The 23059-nt window shown below is 39.2% G+C and overlaps 1 protein-coding gene across 12 annotated transcripts in view; it reads left to right on the top strand.

The window, feature by feature from the left end:
• The window catches only part of mllt10 (MLLT10 histone lysine methyltransferase DOT1L cofactor), a 325623-nt gene that overhangs the window by 251876 nt on the left and 50688 nt on the right, over positions 1 to 23059 (top strand). For 11 of the 12 annotated variants that reach the window (XM_078538343.1, XM_078538367.1, XM_078538354.1 and 8 more), the window contains 2 exons: positions 9265 to 9382; positions 14525 to 14635. In XM_078538343.1, coding sequence (XP_078394469.1) covers positions 9265 to 9382; positions 14525 to 14635 — 229 coding nt within the window. The remainder of the gene's footprint in view (positions 1 to 9264; positions 9383 to 14524; positions 14636 to 23059) is intronic. The other variant, XM_078538350.1, reaches the window with a different exon arrangement.

Below are 23059 nucleotides of genomic sequence, written 5' to 3'. Positions count from 1 at the left end.
CTGCTTGTTAAAATACTCTGATACTTCTACAATGCTAAAATATCTTTGTAACTTTTCCGCATTTAAAAGGAATTGTAGGTTTAAACATTGCACATTGATTCTAGACAGTTGTGTTTTAGTTGAGTTGGGGTATTGATGAAATATGATTCAAGGAGGGTGTAAAGTGCTACATATTGCATCTGGTTGTTCAGCCCTTCCTTGTGTCACTCTATGAATGAAAGAAAATTCAGTCATGGTTTACCAAAATCTAAACCTCCCCCTTCTTTATGTAAGTCCTTCTGTGGGCATTTCTGCATTAGGCTAAACAATGGCACTGAATATGTTAAGCCCCTAACAATTAGGGAGCAGTTTGGGGCATTGAATAATGTCGAATGATGCAATTGAACCTGACAGCTTCAACAGTCAGCCCTACTCATGGGACCTTAAAGTTGTTCACACTTGGTTTCATCTCTCATCACACGCTGGGTATTAAAACCCTGCTGGTGGGGAGCTCAGTAAGAAATTGGGCTGGTTATCAGGAGACCCTGTTTAGTGCATAACTTGTATGGGACATTGGCTAAGAAAAAAATTGTTTCTATTACTTTTTTTTGCATTGACTATCAGTTTATTAGCTTTCTGTTGATGCATTTATTTTTCTTGATAGCACTCCCAAAAGAATCATTGTATTTGGTACTTGATATATTTATATGTCCCAAACATCTGGAACTTGTGAATATACTATTATATTTTAGTGTATAAATAAAAAGTAAACTCCTTGAAATATAAACCAAAAAAGATAGTGTTCTCAAAGTATGTAGCAAGTTTGTCAACATCGAAAGTGAAAAGATGAGTTAACATTTTGGGTGTTAACACTCGTCAGAACATTCCTTTCTATAGGTGCTGATAGACCTGCTATGTATGACATTCTGGGTTTTAAAAAAAATGTATTTTCGATTAAACCAGTAAAATAAAGAGATGCTAACTTCTGTTGGTTTGTTGTCGAGCAATGACTCAGAATTTGTTTTAACCAGAAAGGCTTAAGAGCTGCAGGGATATGTATTCATAAGAATTAGATTTTTTTATGCTTTTGATGCATCTTGAGTGACTGGTATAATTCATACAATTGCAATTTAGACAGTCCAATTTTAGTACACTTTTAAAATTCTGTTGAAGAAAAATAACAGTAGCCTTTACAAAGGCTACCATCTCCAATGATCTAAGCAACTCCATTAATGCTTTTTCCCAGTACCACTGGAGAATTTGTGATGTCATCAGGAATCCTCTAGGCTTCAACATGTGAAAGTCCCAGAGATTGTATTTATAAATTACAGACTTAAGTTGAAATGGGCAAACTACTGAATATAAAATAGATTTGGTTCTAAAAAATTCAGATCCAGCCTTTTGATCAAACGATGTTGACCAACTCAATAAGCATTCTTTCAGTTCTTTGATGTCCACTCTTTTGAGCTTAGTTAACTTGTTACTGGAGACTGGCTAGCTTTTCCGAATGTTTAGCTCATGACAAGAGCCACCAAAATTCTCTTGCTGAATGTAATAAGATTAATGTACACTGCCTCTGCTGATTGAGAGAAGTATTAGCAGACCATTTAATACCTACCTGGAATTTCTTGAAAACCGTTACTTCAGAAAATAAAGCTTGTAATATTTTTAGTGTAAAAGCTTAAATTTCAAATGTGTATGGGCATTGAAGAAAGGGACATTGGCTCATTAAATCTTTTCGCCAAATTATTTGCATTATTATTTGCATTACAAAGATCTGTAAATGAAATGTTTCTTGGCTGTTTTACATTTGTCTAATTCTAATCCAGATGAAGAAATTACATGATAATTTTGTTAATTCAATTATTATATTTACTAAATAAACAGTACTCTTAAATATGTCCTGGTCAATTCCATGTTTTAAGAAAATGTTTGATTTGATCATTTTGAACAATTTTGCATTCTGTGCATATTTGGAAAGAAATACAAATTTGCATACAAATTAATGCCAAGAAACAGCGTTCTTCTACTTACAAGTTACTTGAACAAAATATGCCAGCTGGTTGTTGTTGCTAATATGTTTTTGTCAGATGAAGTTGGCTCAAAGTATTTCTCCCTTATCTTCACTTTAGCCAGTAAGTGACCAATTATTGAACATACTCCCAACTTTACATATGTAGTACTTTTTGCTTACAAACACGTTTGTGAGAGAAGCCCGGAGTCTTCTGCTTGTAGGTAGAGAATCCAGTAAAATCCACGTGTGTAGATTTGATGTAACAGATAGAATTACCAATTTCCAATTTGCTTTTGTAAACCAGGACCAACATCTTTTGAATGAAGGTCATGTTGCAAGTTTCAGATCTTACAAAAAGGAACTTTCTCTCCAGTGAACCTTCTATGTACATTATATTTTCAACTTCTACTGTAATAGAACCTTTTGGTTGTCAATTATACTTTAACACCATTGCTCCTAAAAGATTTACTAAGTGATACTTCTTTTTTGGCTATCCATAATCTGTTAATGAGCAATAGCATTTCCTCACTGCTATTGTTTGCATCCTCAGGAAGACCTCAAATTATTATTCCAGATGAGCGGTGAATAGAATAGAAGTAATATAGAGCCTGTAAAGTAAAGAGATGAAGGGGCTGGATTTTCATGGAGGTTCAGAGGCAAAAGTGATGGCAATTCCACACTACCTGCTGGCATGCCGATCTGCTGGCAAGTTGCCGCCTCTTGTCTATTTAGAAAGATGCTGCTTTGGGGTTACGAAAGGGGGTGTGGTGTGATGGCCACCCATCTGCCAGTGATAGGTAGCCAATTACAGGGCTGATTGAGAGCACTTTTCTGACTCCAGCAGGCAGGCCTCATCTTGAGGCCAAGTCTGGCTAATGGATGGTGGAGGCCGGGGTAACCAGCAATGCTTCTGTTCGCCCTCTTATGTTGACAGCCTGGCAACTGTGGCCATTTTTTGTTTTTAAAACTGAAAAGTCTTCAGAGGGCGCCTCCATCTTGAAGGTCCTCCAGTGCTGAATGGCCTCCTATAGGCCTTCCAGATTCAGGCACGCATCCGCCATCCTTAATTGGACAGGGTTCCTGCCTATTCCTCCAAACTCTCTCTCTGGGTCCCGCATTTGTGAGTTCCCAACATGCATTTCATCCTGATGACAAGATTGGGTCCTGGGAATGAAAGTCCTGCCCAAAAACTTCATACTAAATAGATCAAGCAAAAAAGAGTTTGAGAAAGAAGGGAAATGACTGTTGGAATAAATGGATGTAAAGCAAATAAAAGTACTGATAAATTATATATACAAACAAGGAGCAGGAGTAAGCCATTCAGTCCCTCGAGCCTGCTCCGCTATTTAATAAGATCATGGCTGATTTGATAGCAACCTCAAATCTGCATCCCTCCTACCCCCGATAACCTATCACCCTCTTTATAGGAATGAAATAAAAGTACATATAAACTTAACAGCAAAAGCTAAGAAGACAACACTGGCAGATCTAATAAAATAAATACCACCTTTAATTACTAAAAGTATGTGAAAATTTAGGAGGGGTATCGTGTTACCAGTTGATTAATTTACATTTTTGTGACTTTTTTTTAAAAAGTAATGACTTGAGACCTGGAGTGTTTGTAGTGTTGATTCTTTTTAAATGTAGGTTTCATCAAATGTATGTTCTCATTCAGAGGTTTATAGAAATTTTCAAAGCCTATTATGTTGTAATAGTATTAATAATGATTTCTCTGACCCCTCTGTTCCAAGAAGTACTTTTTGTAGTATGTCTGTCCTCTAGTCACACTTTAATATCACAGCCTCTCTTTATATTAACCACTTAATACAAGTAACTTCAGAGCCTGGGCAAATGCATGCAAGGAAAAGCATTTTTTTCACTGAACTGGATTATGCAAGAATTTGGCCAGCAATAGCTGCTTGATGTATGTAAGGGTTCATTTTTGCTTGTTTGGCTTAAGTCCCAGTAGAGGCCTTCAGAATTGTGGTTTGCAACATGAATGAATGCAAACTTTGGAAGAGCTGACTACTAGTATTGTTGGCTGGCTGCCAAAATTACAGTTACTCAGATGGGGTCATGGTGGAGCTGTGATTTATCGTTTAGTCCTACATTGTGAAAAACACATACTTGTGATGCCTTTTTGCTTCAACATCCAACTTCATCAGAAAAGGAAGTAATGGAATGATTTCGATTTGTTAATGATTCAGCGTAGCAAAGGAAGTGTCGGTTTTAGTAGCTGAACTAGAGTTGGAAGTAGGACCTTCTGACCTCTGCAGACAGCCTGTGATGTGGAAGACCCTAGCATTTGTGAGACATCTGTTATCTACCTGACCTTATTTCATAAATGGTTTAATAAGATTAAATAATTAGTAGGATTACCACACGGTCATCATGCTGCTAAAGTCCCAGTATTTGTGACCAGGCTGCACGCATGGGGTATGCATGAAAACAGGAAACCACTATTGCACACTTTCCCAGTGATTTAATGAGGTGACATTTCAGCTTTCTTAGGACTGTTATTGATTGAAATGTTTAGAAAAATGTTAGGGCCACACCCTTGGGTAATTCCACAAAATTAATTTTCTTATTTTTTTAACAAGTTCAAGTTTTGTGCTGTAGGAAAGTTAAAGCTCAATAAATTTGCATTTTGGATGTAGCTATAAATTCATGAATCAGTTTTGAACGGTTTTTCAACAGTTAGTTTGACGCATGACATTTTTCTCCCCTCCTACCCTGAAGTTGAACACAGGCAGCATTGGTACTTCACCCAGGTGATCATTCTGAGAGACAAGACGATGGGTGTCCACAAGTTATTTCAAACATGGGATATCACACCAAGATAGCCAATCCTGATCCGCTGTTGTTGATCTGCTTATGTGCTTTTTCTACCAGTTTTGCAGTGATAGTTGGAGCAGGTATCTTACATTTTTTTTCCTCTTGAGCACAGAAACAATTGGGTGTTAGCATTTACTGCTATCCTGCATGAGATCAACTAGATTAGCACATCACAATATTAAGCCTGGGATTTTCCTGGTCCCTATAGCTTAGTACCATATGTCCAATGATTTATCCAATGAGCAATCTAATTTTTAACTTATTTTCAGCAAATAATAATACTTTCTATGCATCATGACCTTTGTGTTAAGATGCCCACGTGAAACCGGTCAAACTAAGATTTTTAGTTATGGTGATAGGGTGAGAGGGACTACATTCCAGCAGCCCACAGCAATCTAACCAGGCAGAATTCAGGTGCAGGAGGGTTGCCAATCCAGGCAGGAAGCAGTATGTAACATAGCCATTTGCAATATGATTTTAACTACAGAAATTGGGAGACCTGCAGGGTGCCAAAGCTGTTACATGGTAGGAGGTAGCAAAGTGGCTTGAAGAGGCCAAGGTAAATATTTATTTTTAAAAACTCTGATCAGAGGGCTTCCCCAGCCTTGGCATTTACTCTACCTTGGAGCACCGCATCTGTTTAGAACTGCCTCGCAGCACTAACCTTATGTCTTGGACTGTTCCCTTGCGTTCCTGGTGCAAATTCCCACACCCGCCTGTCGGCTTTGATGTTGTTTCTACCAGCTTCCATCAGGAGTCAACTCGGAACAATTCAAATGAGGTCTGACAGTTGAAATGGTTTGATACGCATACTCAACTCCCTGTAGGTGGTTTTCTGCTTGCCATGCACCACATCCACTGTAAATGCAACACAAGTTAATATTGAGGCTATAGAATTAATTGCATTTAACTGCTGATCACCCAACTTCCCGGCCCCCATGTTAGATATTATTTTAAACGATTCTCTTTCTTCAGATGTTGTCCCTGTCTCCTGTGAATCTGCTGTCATCAATCCTCTCCTCAACAAACCAATCCTTGACCCCTCTGACCTTGCAAACTATGGTCCCATCTCCAATCTCCTTTTTGTTCTCAAGTCCTTGATCGTGTTGTTTCCTCCCAAATTCGTTCCCATCTTTCCCCCCAAATTCGTTCCCATCTTTCCCAGAACTCCATGTTTGAATCCCTCCAATCAGGTTTCTGCCCCTGCCACAGTGCTGAAGCAGTCCTTATCAACGTCACAAATGATATCCTATGTGACTGTGTCCCTCCACATCCTTCTAGACTTGCCTGCAGCCTTTGACATAATTGACCACACCATCTTCCTCCAACACCTCTCCATTGTGTCCAGCTGGGTGGGACTGTTCTCAAGTGGTTCGATTCCTATCCATATAATTGTAGCCAGAGAATATCTTGCAGTTGGTTCTCTTCCTGTTATTCCACCATCACCTCCTGTGTCCCCCAAGGATCAATCCTTGGTCCCTTCCTCTTTCCCATCCAAATGCTGCCTCTTGGTGACATCATCCAAAAGCACAGTGTTAATTTTCACATGTACACTGACGATACCCGGCTCTTTCTCACCACCACCTCTATCAACTCCTCCACTGTTGCTAAATTATCATACTGCTTCTCCAAATTCCAGTACTGGATGAGCAGAAATTTCCTCCAATTAAATATTAGAAAGACTGAACCAATGATTTCAGTCCCCACTCCAAGTTCTGTTCTCAAGCTACAGAGTCCATCCCACTCCCTGGTAGAAGTCTGAGATTAAGCTAGTCTGTTTGCAGGTTTGGTGTCACATTTGATTTTGAGGTAAACTTCTGACATCACATTCATGCTATCTCAAAGACCATCTATTTCCACCTTTGTAACATAGCTTGACTTCACCCCTGTCTTAGCTCATCTGCTGCTGAAACCCTCATCCATGCCTTCATTACTTCCAGACTTGACTATTCCCACACACTCTTGGCTGGTCTCCCACATTCTACTCTCCATTAACTTGAGGTCATCCACAACTCTGTTGCCCATGTCTTAATTTGCAGCAAATCCTGTTCTTCAATGACCCCTGTGCTTCCTGATCTACATTGGCTCCCAGTCCAGCAACTTCTTCATTTTAAAATCCTCATCCTTGTTTTCAGATCCCTCCATGGCCTTGTCTCTCCCTATCTATCTGATCTCTTCCAGCCTCTCAACTCTCTGAGATATCTTTGCTCTCCTGACTCTGGCCTCTTGTAAATTCCCAATTCTAATTGTTCCACCATTGCCTTAGATGCCTCGGCCTCAAGCTCTGGAGTACCCTCCCTACACCTCTCCACCTATCTCTCTTACTTTCCTCCTTTAAGACACTTCTTAAAATGTCTATGCTTTTGGCCATCTGGCCTAATACCTCCTTCCGTGGCTCAGCATCATACAATGTTTTACAATGCTCCTGTGAAGTGCCTTGGATGTTTCATTACTTTAAAGGTGCTATATAAATATAAGTTGTTGTTGCTCTTGTCACTAGGTGGAATTATTTGCAATTAGTATTTTTTCAGCCTCTGGTTTTTCTCCTGTATTATAGATGTATACTGTGGAAGAGAAATTTTGGGATGTTATTTCACAGGATGTCATAGAATCATGCAGTATGGAAGGAGAGGATTCAACTCATCTTGTTTGTGTCAGCACTTTAAAAGAGTGATCCAATTAGTCCCCTTCCCCCCTCTTTTTTAAATAGCTCTGCAAATTTATCCTTTTCAAGGGTCTAATCAATTTTCCTTTTGAAAGTTATCAAAACTGCTTCCACCACCTTTTCAAGTAGTGCATTTCAGATTGAGATTTTTTTTTTGAGTTTTTACAATTTCCCCAATGGATTTTTTTGTCAATTATCTTCAATTTGTGTTCTCTGCTTACTGACCTTCCTGCCAGCAGGAGCAGTGTCTCCCTACCTACTTTATTAAAACCCCTCATAATTTTGAACATCTCCATTAGGTCACCCATAACTTCTCTGCTGAAAGGACAACAAACCCAGTTCCTCTTGTCTCTCCACATAACTGCAATCCCTCCTCCCTGGTACCATGCTGGTAAATCTCCTCTGCACCATTTCCAAGGCAGTATGTTACTGCAAATTGTACTCTTATCTAATTCGGTTTAAAATGGACCTGGAACAAAAAGTATAATTATGAATACACAAGATTTTTCTATTTTGCACTCTCAATCTCTGCAGTTTACTGCAACCTACTTCAACATGTTTTTCCCCCTATAACAATACAATCTTTGCACTCATTTGTACAGAAAAATTGTTAACTATACAATTTAAACTATAAAAGCAATTTTTTCCCAAATATTCTTGTACCGTCAAGTGCTGGAATCTGGTGGAAGAAAACCTTGCTAATCCAGCACAGCAGGCAAGCAAATTACAATTTAGTCATGCTCTTAGTTTTATATTATAGGCAAAGGGGACTGGCTCCCTTGTTGTAGGGTTTAGACTTATTGGGGTAAAAGTTTTGTAATGCAAAGAATGGAGCAGTTATACCCAGCAGTTAATAAGATGTTTTGTTACAGGCAACATGCCTGTTAATTCCATAATGCCTAGTAATCTGCAAAGTAAGAATGCACATAGCCAAGTTCACTGACCATATACATTCTTCTCGAATTGAATAAGCATTGCAATAATTAAAAAATACAGCTGACAAGGCCAAATGATGAGGACCTCTGGGCAAGGCATTCATCAATTTTGTTAAAGTGAATATTTTGGGATATTTTTAATTCATATTAACTTAATTTCTAGCTTGAAAATTGTGGAATAAGCTGCTTGATGAGCTAGTGGGTAAAGACACCACCCACTGTAGCACCAAGCAATCAAGAATCTGGTTTTCATTCTTGCTCCATGGTGATTTAATTGGTCTCAGTTGAGACAGCACTTGGGGTAGGGTAGGGAGGAGAAAATCAGCCAGAATTTTCACTCCTGATTGTTAGCTGCTGAAAAGTATCATACACATGCCTGAACAGAATTTGACTTCGCTATGTGGTGGAATAGTCTGCTACCACTCACTAATTAGTGCATGAATCTAACAGCTAGAGGGCAGCCAGTAGCTATGGAATCATATTCTAACCAGTAGGAGAGGAAGGGAAAAAGTTTATCTTAAAAAAAATGTCGAACAACATAGATTAATTTGTATCTCTCTGGTGGTGTGGAAGAATGGTTTGGGCAATTGGTCTGATGGTATTTTTTTTTTGCTGCTATACAGAAACACTGTTGGTCTTCACAAAAGCATAATCGAAACTAGAAACTCACTATATAAAGAAGAGTAGGTACAAACCTTTTTTCCCACCATTGTGTGATGCAGCTCTTTATAATTTTACTGAATTGACAGCTTTAGATTTGCCCATTAGAGGTGATTTTCTCTCAAAACCTTTCTTTTATGTGAGTTTCTAATTATGCTGTATCACTTCCTTCATAGGCAAGTGCACTTCCTGGATCTTCTTTTAATCTTGCACCATCTCACATGTTTGGAAATCGATTAAATCCCAACTCAGCAATGGCAGCTCTTATTGCACAGTCTGAGACCAATCAAGCAGGTAAGTTTGAAGAGAGTTAAAAGGGACAGGAAAGATAAATGCGGCATATAATTTCTGGAATTTTTAATTAAGAGATATGCTATTGCCAACTAGTTTTTCACCAGAAATTGCTTACTGATTAATTGAATGCTACAGAAATTTTACAAATATACTAGACTTCGAATGGCCAGCCTTTACGAGTTTGTATGAATTATCTTTTCAGAATCTCAGGCAAATTTCAGGCAGTCCTGTTCAACCTGAGACAGTGATGGAGAGAGGAATAGAGTTGGTGGGAAGGCTACAGACTTTGTGGTGAAGACAGTGGCTTCGATCTTACCAATGTTTAACTGGACTAAATTGTGACTTAACAGACAAGCAGTTTGTTAGCATTTGAGGCAGTGAAGCTCGATGTCATAAGTATACATGTGAAAGCTAACCCCTACCTGTGAATGATGTTGCTAAGAGCAGCATGTGGATGGAGTTGAAGGATAGATCTTTAGTGAATGCCAGAGGTAACGCTGCGGCAATGGGAAGAAAAGTAATTGCTAGAGTTGTTCTGACTATGATTGGGCATGTCAGAGTGGAGCCAAGCAAGGGCGGTTCCACTGAGCTGGGGAACAGAAACACAAGGTATCAGAAGAGGATGGTGTGGTTCATCATGTCAGTGTGTATTGATGATGGAAGAGTGAAGATGCACCACGGTCAAAGACAAAAGAGGATGTCACTTGATTACAACCATTATAGTGCTATGACAAGACACAAAGCAGATTGACGTTGAGGGAAGAAGAATGGGCCCAGATTTGGAAGAAGAAGGCTTTAGAGGTTAATGATGGGGAAGCAGTTTGCAAGACTTACAAGATTAAAGGTAAATTTTGGTGTTTGGTAGTAGAAAGGGAAAAGGACAGTACCTGAGGAGAGCAAAATATTTACATGGGAGCTGAGAAGGGAAAATGGGTGGTCAGAAGTTTAGTGACAGTGGGGTCCACAGAGCAAAGATGGTTGCCATGAACCAGGTGAATTTGGAAAGGGCATGAAGCAGAAAGGAAGGATGTTAAATAAAGACACAAGTGCAGGCCTAGTGCAAGGTGGTAGGCTTCAATTGGGAGGCCAGGGGAAGCTGCATAAGAAACTGAACGAATGGTCTCAAACTTATAACAAAGAAGCCCATGAACAACACATACTTGTTTTTGACTAGAGGACTGAGGGACCACAGGAGAGGAGCTTAAGGAGAAAAGAGGTTGTTGTCCTTTTTGCCTTCCAGGATGATCCTGGAACAAGTGGTTGTTTTTAGCAGAGAGATGAGTCCCAATAGCAATTGAAATGATCAAATCAGATCGGATAATTCATGGCTAAACCAGTTATATGCCAAATAGCCTCAAGTCTGCATCCCTTGGGCTTGAGAGCATGAAGTTGGGGGTTGTGCCAGCAGGAACAACCAGGAAGGGACCGAGTGATTTTTTTTTTTTGGGAACAAATGTGTCAAAGGTGGAGATAAGAGAGTGGTTGATCAGATTGACAGCTGTAGAAGCCTAAAGGCTAAGGAATGTAAACGTGCTATTATAAGTGGAGAAGAGCAGGCCATTCAGCCATTTGACCCTGCTCGTAATTTTGTAAGATCATGGCTGATCTGATTGTGGCCTTAACTCCAATTTCCTACCTGCCTGCCCCCCCCCCCCCCCGCCACCCCCGCCAATGACCCTTGACTCCCTTGTAGATCAAAAGTCTCTCTAACTCAGCCTTGAATATATTCAATGATCCAGCCTTCACTGCTCTCTGAGGAAGAAAATTCCAAAGACTAGCGATCCTCTGAGAAGAAATTCCCCCTTATGTCAGTCATAAATGGGAGACCCCTTATTTTTAAACTGTGCCCCTGAGTTCTAGATTCCCTATGAGGGGAAGAATCCTCTCAGCATCTACCCTGTCACTACCTTCAGAATCTTTATATGTTTCAATAAGATTACCTCTCATTCTTCTAAACTCCAATGACTGTAGGTCCAACCTGCTCAACATATCTGTAGCAAGACTTCCCTACTTTTACACTCCATTCCCCTTGCAATAAAGGCAAGCATTCCATTTGCCTTTCTAATTTCTTGTTGCACTTGCATGCTAACTTTTTACAGTTCATGAACAAGGTCACCCAGATCCATCTGTATCGCAGCATTCTGCGATTTCTCTCCATTTTGATACCGTAAATTGCGGCATATAAGATGACCCCGTTTTTCCAGCCACAAAAATCATGTTTTTGCATATACTCGGTATATAAGTCTATCCCACTTTTCAATCACGACATGTTATACTCACATTAGTAATCAGCCTCAATTTTTCATCCCACAAATGCATGTTTTACTTACCAGTACTTGAGCTGGGTGCAATGTATCAAGCAGGTGATATGGCTGTGTTGTGAAGATGTGTGGGAGTTTAAGAAATGTCCACTCTTTGCGTCAGATGCTGATGACATTTCAAAATGGCAACCACCCACATCCATGTTGGCAGTTCACTTTTATATTTTGCGTATAAGTCAACTCCAGTTTTTGGGGGGATTTTTCGAGGCTTCAAAGGCTGACTTATACACTGACATCTACGGTGATATTCTGCTTTTCTGTTCTTCTAACAAAGTGGACACCCTCTCGTTTCCCCACATTATATCCATCTGCCAAATTTTTGCTCACTCACTCCACCTATTAATATCCCTTTGCTGACTCTTTGTATCCTCCTCACAACTTGCTTTTCTAGCTATGTTTGTAACATCAAATTTGTCTGCAATACACTGTCTCTTCGTCCAAGTCATTAATATAGATCATAAATAGTTGAGACCCCAGCACCTGCAGCACTTCACTAGTTACAGTTTGCCAACTGAAAATGACCCATTTATTTTGATTCTGTTTCCTGTTAGTTACCCAATCCTCTATCCCTGCTAAAATATCACCCCCAGCACAATGAGCTCTTATCTTGTGTGTGGCACCTTATCAAATGTCTTTTGGAAATGCACATATCGACTATCTACTGTTTCCCTTTTATCCATCCTGCTTGTTAAACCCTCAAACAATGCTAATAAATTTAATCTAATCAATTTAACATTTCAAGCTGATGACATTCATCAGAATGTTCATCCACCTGAAATGTTAACTGTTTATTTCTCTACTGGTGCTGCCAGATCTGCTGAGTATTTCCAGCATTTTCTGTTTTTATAATAAAACCATGGCATTATGTTTAAGATTGCCGCAAATGCTGGAACCAAAGCTCAAGCTTTGAAGAGGGATGGACAGTTTAGATTTCAACTGCTTTATGCAGAGCATAGTAAATGTATATGTCAGACTAGCCAGTTAGGCAATGAAGACAGTGTGTGGGAAATTTTGAGGGAAAATTGGATAGCTATTTAAAGGATTATGTGATTGAGCGCTGTTACTTTTTGGGTCTGGTCAGATGAATTATAAAGTAATTTCCAGTCTTGTATCTTTAGCATTAAATAAAAAGTACAAAGAATTTCACAATCCAGCAAATGAAATACCTAGAATTGATTCTAAGCCCCAGCCAGTAATGTCCTTCAGGGAGCAACAATGATACTGCAATCACATTACACTTTCATTTCAATTTGGTTATTAATGAGAAAACAATTATCTTCTTTCATTGTTAGACCAGAGGAGGAAGGGAAAATGGGAGGGCATGTGTTTTACCTGCCTACTTGAAGAATTCCTTTTGGAGGGAAGCCATTTATTTACTTTGCCCCCTGTTTTTGTAGAAAATGTTTGTGGCAAAGTCCTTTCTTCCCCACACAAAATATTGAAATCATAGAGCGGTGATCAGATGTTAATCTGTGCTGCAGTTTTTTAACATCACAATGCTGCAGTATCTAAGTAGCAAGGATTACACGAGAAATGAAGAATGTTCAGTTCTACACTAATCGTGTTTTTTGCTGTCCTTTTTCTTTAAATTGCTTTAGCTGATTCACACAGATATTCTCACATCAAAGAAAGAATTTTTGACTTGGCTTTAACTACTGAAAAAAATTTTAGAAAGAAAATTGCTAGTTGCTTGCAGCTTCCATCCTATGAGAAATAGTCCATTTCTTTTTATAATTTTTCCAGGAAGCTGGTTACTGAAGTATCTTATGATATCTTCACTGTACTATTTCAGACAAAACAGTTTAGATGTCGGAAGGAAAATGTTAATGCTGTTCTTACTAAGTATTAAAGCTCATTTTTCAGTGCTTGTAGTGTAAATGTTTGACTAAAGTTATTGGTATACTGGAATGTTGCAATGTCTCCTGTGGCTGAAGTGATTGATGTGTTCAATTCTCTTAGTTTTGTGCAGTGAATAAGAAAACACCACTATATTTTGTCATGAATGGGCTGAGCCTCCCTTTTATTGTTCATGTAACTGTATTAGATTACTTTCTATGTCAAAGATCGTAACCTACTAGAGAACATTTTGTTTAAAAAGTAGAAAATGTGTCCCTTTCAGTTTTAGCTTCCCTTTATTAATTTTGCTGGTATTTGTCTAAATCAATGTTACTATTAGTACATTATCCTGTAACTTTTAAAGAGGGATGGAGTGGTTGCTTCATTTTTCCTCGAGAATCAGTGACATCTGAAGGAAGCCATACTTTCTCTTTCTCTCCTCCCACCCACGACCTCCTGGGGGAGGGCTAAGCAATTTAACAAGAATGAATCAGTCATGCTTTTGGCTTGAAGAGAGGTCAGGAGGTCACATGACTCAATAACGTAAGGGAAACCCCTTTAAGGGGCCAAATTGGGTTCTTTACTAGTAAACAGATCCTTTTCTAAAGACAGCAGTTGGTTAGTCAGTGCACAGCACAAATGACTGCCAGTGTAGTGGGCTTAAAATGTAAATTTACACCACTGTAATGCAAAAGAATTGTGAAAAACCCTAACAAGTCAGAATGCAACTGCTTCTTGAGATTTCCCTTATTTTACTTGGGTTGACACTTTTATTGTGAAAGGGGAAATGCCGTATTAAGCAAAATGCCTTTGCTTCTAATCTCCTCCCCCAATTTCATGTAATTACTGATGTTTTTGCTTGATTTTGCACCAAATCTTTTGAGGCAGTTTTCAGTGTCACTTGATAAAAACCAAAGCACGTGTCTATAGAATCCCTATTTAAGTCACTGTTGTGCATTTCCAGCATTTTCTTTTTTTATTTCAGTTCCTGCTTATTCTACATTAACTTCAGTAGCAGGAGCACATCAAAAACTGAAGGCCGTCTTGGAGGACAACATGCCTGACCTCTACTGTGGTAGGGACCACGGGCACAGAAGTAAGTCCAGGGAGTCCATAAACTCAAGTCCAGGGACAGAGCAACAGCTGAGGTAACCCCTAGGCTTCTCAAAGAGCCAGGATATGGTGCATTAGATTCCAATGGAACTCAGTAGTCACCATCTGTTGGTCCCACCCAAATTTCCTTGCCCAGTATTGGCTGATAGGGTGAATATAATTGACCTAACCTGCACATCAAATTACTTGCAGGATGAGGAGATCATTTGACCACTGGAAAGGATTTTTGTCATGCCCATGTGGCTGTAGAATTGATTTTGCTCTTGTTTGATGGACCAAATTGGTGGATTTGCTATTTTGAAATTGACCTTTTTTTCATTGTGCTACAAGTTTCCAGCAGGATTTCTTTCCATTATTTACTTCAACTTTTCTAATTATCTCCTCGTCAGTGCAATTTTTAAAACTTTTGTGTTGTAGAATGCTGAAGCTTGGAAAAAGCTATCTTGCAACAAAAATCTGCTTTACAAATAATGTTGAACTGTTGGTCCTCACTCTAGGTTTTCCATTGCCTCAAGACGTCATGTGTTGACTGCCACATGTTCTCCCTTTTTCTGCACTGCACAAACTTGTCAATTCACTAAAAATGTCCTTAATTAAGAGAGACATGCCATGGATGGGTCTTCCTTAAATGAGCAACAACTCCAAGTACATTGATGTTTGATTATTTAAGAGGTAATTTTCTAAGTGAAACCTTGGTTTCCAAGTTGGCATTGGGCTCTCACAAAAGACAAAGAGAATGGGGAGGTGGTGTTAATCATTGACACTGGCTGTGGGCTCAATCTCTATGCAAGTTATTGGATCTATTCAAGTGATCAGAGCATCCCAGTTGTCAACTGGGAGGTTTTTCCAACTGCCGTGGCACCAGCCTTCCAATTCGGCCTGAACAATTACATAAGAACATAAGAAATAGGAGCAGGAGTAGGCCATTTGGCCCTCCAAGCCTGCCCCACCATTCAATAAGATCGTGGCTGATATGCCCCAGGCCTCGACTCCTCTTTTGTGCCAGCTCCTCACAGCCCTCAACTCCCTGATATTTCAAAAATCTATCCCCCTCCTTTTTAACTACTTTCAGTGATCTAGCCTCCACAACTCTGAGATAGAGAATTCCAGACATTCACTATCCTCTGAGAAGAAATTCCTAAACATCTCAGTTTTAAATGAGTGTCCCCTTATTCTGTAACTATGCCCCCTAGTTCGAGATTCCCCCCACTAGTGGAAACATCTTCTCAACATCTACCCTGTCAGCCTCCTCAGAATTTTGTAGTTTCAATAAGATCACCCCTCATTCTTCTAAACTCTAATGAATAAAGGCCTAACCTGTTTAGCCGTTCTTGATAAGTCAAGCCCTTCATCCCAGGAATCAGCTTAGTGAATCTCTTTTGAACTGCCTCCAATGCCTTCCTGCCAACCCCCGATAATCTTTCATCCCCTTATCAATAATCTATCTACCCCTACCTTAAAGATATTCAAGGACGCTGCCTGAACCACCTTTGGAGGAAGAGAATTCCAAAGTGTCTCAATCCTCTGAGAGAAAAAATTTCCCTCATCTCTGACTTAAATGGGTGGCCCCTTATTTTGAAACAATGATCCCAAGTTTTAGATTCTCCCACAAGAGGAAACATCCTTTGCACATCCACCATGTCAAGTTCCCTCAGGATCTTGTATGTTTCAATTAAGTCACCTCTTACTCTTCCAAACTCCAGCAGATACAAGCCTACCCTGAACAGCCTTTCCTCATAAGACAACTTGCCCATTCTAGGTATTAATCTAGCAAACCTTCTCTGAACTGCTTCCAAAAATTACCTCTAAAATATTACTTGTGTCTTTCCTTAAATAAGGAGACCAATACTGTACACAGTACTCCAGATGTGGTCATACCAATCCCCAGTATAACTGAAGTATAACCTCCCTACTCTTGTATTCAATTCCCTTCACAATAAACGATAACATTCTATTAGCTTTCCTAAGTACTTGCTGCACTTGCATCCTAACCTTTTGCAATTCATGCCCTTGGTCACCCAGATCCCTCTGCATCTCAGAGCTCTGCAAACTCTCACCATTTGGGTATGTCTCTTTTTTTATTTGCCCTGCCAAAATGGACAACCTCACCTTTTGTCACATTATACTCCATTTGCTAGACCTTTGCCCACTCACCTAACCTATCTATATCCTTTTGTAGGCCTCCTTATGTTATGTCCTCTTCACAACTTATTTTCCTTCCTATCTTTGTGTCATCAGCAAATTTAGCAACCATACCATTGGTGCCTTCATCCAAATCATTTATATAAATTGTAGAGTTGAGGCCCCAGCACTGATCCCTGTGGCACATTACTTATCACATACTGTCAACCAGAAAATGATCCACTTATGCCTACCCTGTGTTTCCTGTTACCTAACCAATCTTCTATCTATACCAACATGTTACCCCCTACACCATGAGCTTTTATTTTCCACAGTAAACTTTGATGAGGCACCTTATCAAATGCGTTCTGAAAATCTAAGTACAGTGCATCCACCGGTTCCCCTTTATCTGCAACACCTGTTACTTCTTCAAAGAACTCCAATAAATTGGTTAAACATGATTTCCCTTTCACAGAAACATGTTGACTCTGCCCGATTGCCTTGAATGCATCTAAGTGCCCTGTTTTAACGTCTTTAATAATAGCTTCTAACATTTTTCCTGTGACATCTGTTAAGCTAACTGGCCTATGGTTTCCTGCTCTCTGCATACTTCCCTTTTTGAATAAAGGCGTTACATTAGCTATTTTCCAATCTAATGGAACCTTCGCCAAATCCAGTGAGTTTTGGAAAATTAAAACTAACGCATCAACTATCTCATTAGCCACTTCTTTTAATACCCTATGATGAAATGCATCAGGATCTGACGAATTGTCAACCCACAGTTCCAACAATTTGCCAAGTACCACTTCTCCGGTCATTGTAATTTTCCTGAGTTCCTCTCTCCCTTCCACTTCCTGATTTACAGATATTTCTGGGATTATACTTGTATCATCTATAGTGAAGACTGATGCAAAATACCTGTTCAATTCATCTGCCCATCTCCTTATTTTCCATTATTAATTCCCTAAACTCACCTTCTATAGGACCAGTGCTCACTTTGTTAACTTTTCTATTTAAAATATCTACAGAAACTCTTACTATCTGTCTTTATATTTCTAGCTAGCTTTCTCTTGTACTCTTATTTCTCCCTCTTTATTAATCTTTTAGTCATTCTTTGCTGTTTTTTATATTTCGTCAATCTTCTGACCTGCCACCAATTTTTGCACAATTATATGCCTTTTCTTTAAGTTTGAAACTATCCTTAACTTTTTTAGCTAACCACAGAGGGTGGAACCTCCCCTTGGAATTTTCCTTTCTTGCTGGAATGTGTATGCTGAAATATCCCCCTAAATGTCTGCCACTGCATCTCTATTGACCTATCCCTTAACCTAAAGCGAAACCTCACTTTCGCTAGCTCTGCTTTTGTGCCCTCATCATTGCCCTTATTTAAAATTAAAATACGAGTTTTAGACCACTCTTCCCTCCCTCAGACCAAATGTAAAATTTAATCATATGATCACTGCTACCTAGGGGTGCCTTCACTGTGAGGTCATTAATTAACCCTATCTTGTTGCACAATACCCGGTCTAGTATAGTCTGCTCCCTGGTTGGCTCCAGAATGTGCTGTTCTAAGAAATTATCCCGAAAACATACTATGAATTCATCATCTATGCTACCTTTGTCCAGCTGATTGTTCCTGTCTATACGTGGATTAAAATCCCCCATGATAATTGCTGTACCTTTCTGACAACCTCCCACTATTTCTTGAAAGCAAAATACTGTGGATGATGGAAATCTGAAATAAAACAAAAAATGCTGGAAAAACTCAGCAGGTCTGACAGCATCTGTGGAGAGAGAAAAAGAGTTAACGTTTTGAGTCTGTATGACTTCTTCAGAACATGCGCGAAACGTTAACTCTTGTTTCTCTCTCCACAGATGCTGCAAAACCTGAGTTTTTACAGCATTTTTTGTTTTTACCCCACTAAACAGCAGCAAATAGGGTCAAAGGGGTAAAAAAAAATGGTAATAAGACAAAATTAATGGCTCTTTACTAAAATGCATGTAGTCTTCAGTGCAAAATAAATGAATTAATGGCACTATTAGAGGTTAATGGGTATGATCTTATAGCCATTACGGAGGGTTGGTGACAGAGAGATCAAAGCTGGGAACTAAATATTCAGGGGTAAGTGACTTTTCGAAAGGACAGGTAGGAAGGAAAGGGTGGTGGGGTAGCTTTGTTAATATGAGATGGAATAAGTACAATAGCAAGAAATGACCTTGGATCGAAAGATGTAGAATCCATATGAGTGGAGGTATGAAATAACAAGGGGAAGAAGACATTGGTGGCAGTAGTCTATAGACCCCCTAACAGTAGCTATATGGTAGGACAGAGAATAAATCAGGAGATAATGAGGGCATGCAAAAAAGGCAGCACATTAATCAGAGATTACTTTAATCTTCATGTAGATTGGGAAAATCAAATTGGCAGAGGTAGCCACGAGCAAGAATTCACAGTGTATTTGAGACAGTTTCCTAGAACAATATGTTGTGGATTCAATCACGGATCAGGCTATTTTGGATCTGGTAATGTGTAATGATCCTGGTAACGTAATAAATGAGCTCAGAGTAAAGGATCCCCTCTGAAGCAGTGACCATAACTTGGTAGAATTTAGCATTCGAGAGTGAAAAGCTTGGGTCGGAAACAACTGTGCTAAACTTAAATAAGGGTAATTACGAAGAAATGAGAGCAGAGTTGGTTGGAGTGGACTGGGAAAGGAGTTTAGCAGAAAAGACGGTTGATGAACAATGGCAGACGTTTAAGAAAATAGCTCCTGACTCTCAACAAAGATATATCCCAGTGAGCAAGAAGGATTCTAGGAAGTGGATAAACCAACCATGGCTAACCAAGGAAGTTAAGGGTAGTATCAAATGGAAAGAAAAAACGCATAATGTGGCAAAGATTAGTGGTAAGCCAAAGGATTGGGAAAGTTTTAGAAACCAACAAAAGATGACCAAAAAAGAATAGGGGGAAAAAATAAACTTTTGCGGGTAAACTAGCAAGTAATATAAAAACGGACAGTAATAGCTTCTTTAAATATATAAAAAGGAAGAGAGAGGCCAAAGTGAACATAGGTCCCTTAGAGAATGAAACTGGGGAAATAATAATGGGGAACCAGGAAATGGTAGAGGAGTTGAATAAATACTTTGCATCAGTCGTCACAGTAAAAGACACTAATCGCATTCCAAAAATACTAAATAATCAAGGAGCAAAATGGGGGGGGCGGGGGGTGGTGATGGATGCGGAAATAAATACAATACCTATCACTAGAGAAAAAGTATTAGGGAAACTAATGGGGCTAAAGGCCGATAAGTCCCTTGGACCTGATGGGTTGCATCCTAGGATATTAAAGGAAGTAGCTACAGAGATAGTGGACTGGTAGTAATCCTCCAAGAGTCCTTAGATTCTGGATAAGCCCCAGAGGATTGGAAAACTGCCAATGTAACACCCTGATTCGAAAAGGGAGGGAAACATAAAACAGGTAACTATAGGCCAGTTAGTTTAACATCCGTCATTGGGAAAATGTTAGTCTATTATAAAGGATGTAATAGCAGAGCATTCAGGAACGCATAATATAATCAAGCAGAGTCAGCATGGCCGCACATAAGGTTACTTAATAAGATACGAGCCCATGGTGTTGGGGGTACTTATATTAGCATAGATAGAGGATTGGCTAAGTAATAGATGATAGAGTTGGGATAAGGGGTGCATTTTCAGGATGGAGTACCACAGGTATCAGTGCTGGGGCTGCAATTATTTACAATATATATATATTAAAGACTTGGATGAGGGAAGTGAATGTATTATCACCAAGTTTACAGATGATACAAAAATAGGTGGGCAGGCAATTAGTAAGAGCTCTCCCTCCCTTATGTTGCACCATGTTTGCACTTCAGCTTTCAGATAAATTATCCTGATCCCGAATTCCTCTAGCTGCTTATGCTTTCAGCAGATGTGTTTGTTCTGGATTTCCTTGATGTCCAGAACCTTCTACAATCCACAGCTACAACGTAATACCTGTCCTGCCAATGACATTTAGTTAATTTAATTTCTTTCTTAATTAACTTAATAATTCCTATGTATACTACAATTTACTGTGCTTATTAAATGCTAGTCCCACCTACAACTAAAAGTTGTATATTTCTTAATTACACAGGTAGGTGTTTTAGGTATTTATTGTATTATTTTATTTTATATTTATTTTATATTTTATTTTAAATTTTCAGTTCTTTTAATTTATAGATTTACCTTAACTCTGGTGCCCAAGGCTGGCTATTAACACACTGTCTCTTACACCAAGCACTTACTGACCAATCAACTTACTAGTTTCTTGTGATGTCACAGTTGTTTTTTCTCACCGAGTCACTTCAGCAGCTGAAATGGTGCTCCTGACTCTCGACCACCTCTAGTCAGCTCTGAGGTAGGAAACGCTGCGCTCCAAATCCTGGGCTGTATTTATAGTGCTCCCGACTTCCTGACTGCCTCTGGTAAGCTCCCAGATAAGAAAGGCTGTGCTCTGACCCCCAGGCTGTATTTATGGTGCTCCTGACTGCTTCTGGTCAACTCCCAGGTAGGAAAGGCCATTCTCCGATCCCCAGGCTGTAGTTAAGGCGCTCCCAACTGCCTCTGGTCAGCTCCCAGGTAGGAAAGGCCACACTCTGATCCCCAGGGTGTATTTATGGTACTTCCAACTGCCTCTGGTCAGCTCGCAGGTAAGAAAGGTACCTTGTATTAACCCTGAGTGTTAGACTATTAAGATAGACATTATAAATTTTTTTATCTTTTTGACCTTGTATAGTAAGGTTTATTTTTGTATGTTTAAAACCTGTGGAGTCTTGTGGCTTTATTCACTTAGCAAGTGTCTTGAATCTCAGGATTTGTCTACTTTCAACAAAACATTATTGGCACCTAACTAGATCTTACTAAAAACTTGAGGGCCTGGTCTAGGATCATAACGCTGGGTGGTTTCAGTCTTGTTCTTTGTACCTACAATAATTAATGTAGAGGGGCATTAACTTTCAAATATCTAAACAATGGGATAATTAGCTGGATTTTGAAAAGAAGAAGCTTCTATTTTATATCCATTGAGTCAATGCCATAGTGCTTCCCTTTATGGGAGGGAGTGCAAATGTAGTGGAGGAAAAAGGGGAACCGATCATGCGTTTCTTCTAGGAGTAGTTTTAAATGTTCTTAATGCATAGATAAAGTTTTGTATCATTCATTGTTGACCTTGGCTCCATGGCAGCACATTCACTGCATCAGAAGGTCACAGTTTCAAGCCCCGCTGCAAAAGCTAGAGCAAATAGTCTATGCTGACTGATGCAGTACTGGAAAAATACTATCTTGATGGAGGCGGTTCAAAGTGCCAGTGACTGGGTTACTATGCCATTTTTGTAATTAGTACTTTGAAGTTGACCAAATGAGGAACCATGTTTTATTAAATACCAGATCTGATGCTCACAGAGGAGTTCAATTTTTTGCAAGAATGTCTTAGATTTTTGGGTTACCCTTGAGTTCATTCTCTGCTGCCACATCCAGTCATGGAATCTAGGACAAAATTCAGAATGTATTAAATACCACAGGATAAAGTGAAAATCAGATGACCTCAACATCCCTTGTGCATTTGGTGTTTTTTTAATGTTCCCATATAAATGTGGTCTGCAGCATTTCCTGGCACTTATTCTTTCGCAGCCAATTGTTTAACTTTATCCATAGAAGCTTAAAGGTATTCAGGTCAACAACATATAAACCAGCTGTAAGCATTTTAAGGCAGCAGTAAACTTCTCAAGCTGTGTGTCACTTTTAGTATTTCACTAGAAAAATCAACTTTTTGAGTTGATGTTGTGGGCTTTCAGTATTGATTGGTCTAATCAGTTGGAAGGTGAGTCTGAAGCCTATCAGAATGAATCAGATTGATTGAAGGACACAATTGTGGCCAATTGAATCTAGCTCAAGGAAGGAATTTACACTTGTCAGCAGCATTTGTTGTTTGCACATAAGCAGAAAAGTTTGAGCAGTTCGATTGATGGCCACAAGTACAGGTGCACCTTTGTGTTTATCTCCAAATATTTTTCTTTTTAGCTGACCTCTCATAGTATTGCTTATTAAATTGAAGGATATGTTTTATAATAGTATGAGTGATGGGGAAAGCATTACAGCCAGTCAATGTGATACTTACAAGATATGTGTCTGTTACATACAAGACATTTAATATATTGCATGTTTTGGCTGGGGGGTGTATAGTGAGGGGTAGAAGTTTAGGAATGTTGTATTGTTAACTTAGATGAT

Source organism: Cetorhinus maximus, chromosome 3 (assembly GCF_964194155.1).
Source record: "Cetorhinus maximus chromosome 3, sCetMax3.hap1.1, whole genome shotgun sequence".
Taxonomy (NCBI): domain Eukaryota; kingdom Metazoa; phylum Chordata; class Chondrichthyes; order Lamniformes; family Cetorhinidae; genus Cetorhinus; species Cetorhinus maximus.
The sequence above is the reverse complement of the archived record's forward strand: the minus strand, read 5'-3'. Positions and strand labels throughout refer to the sequence as shown.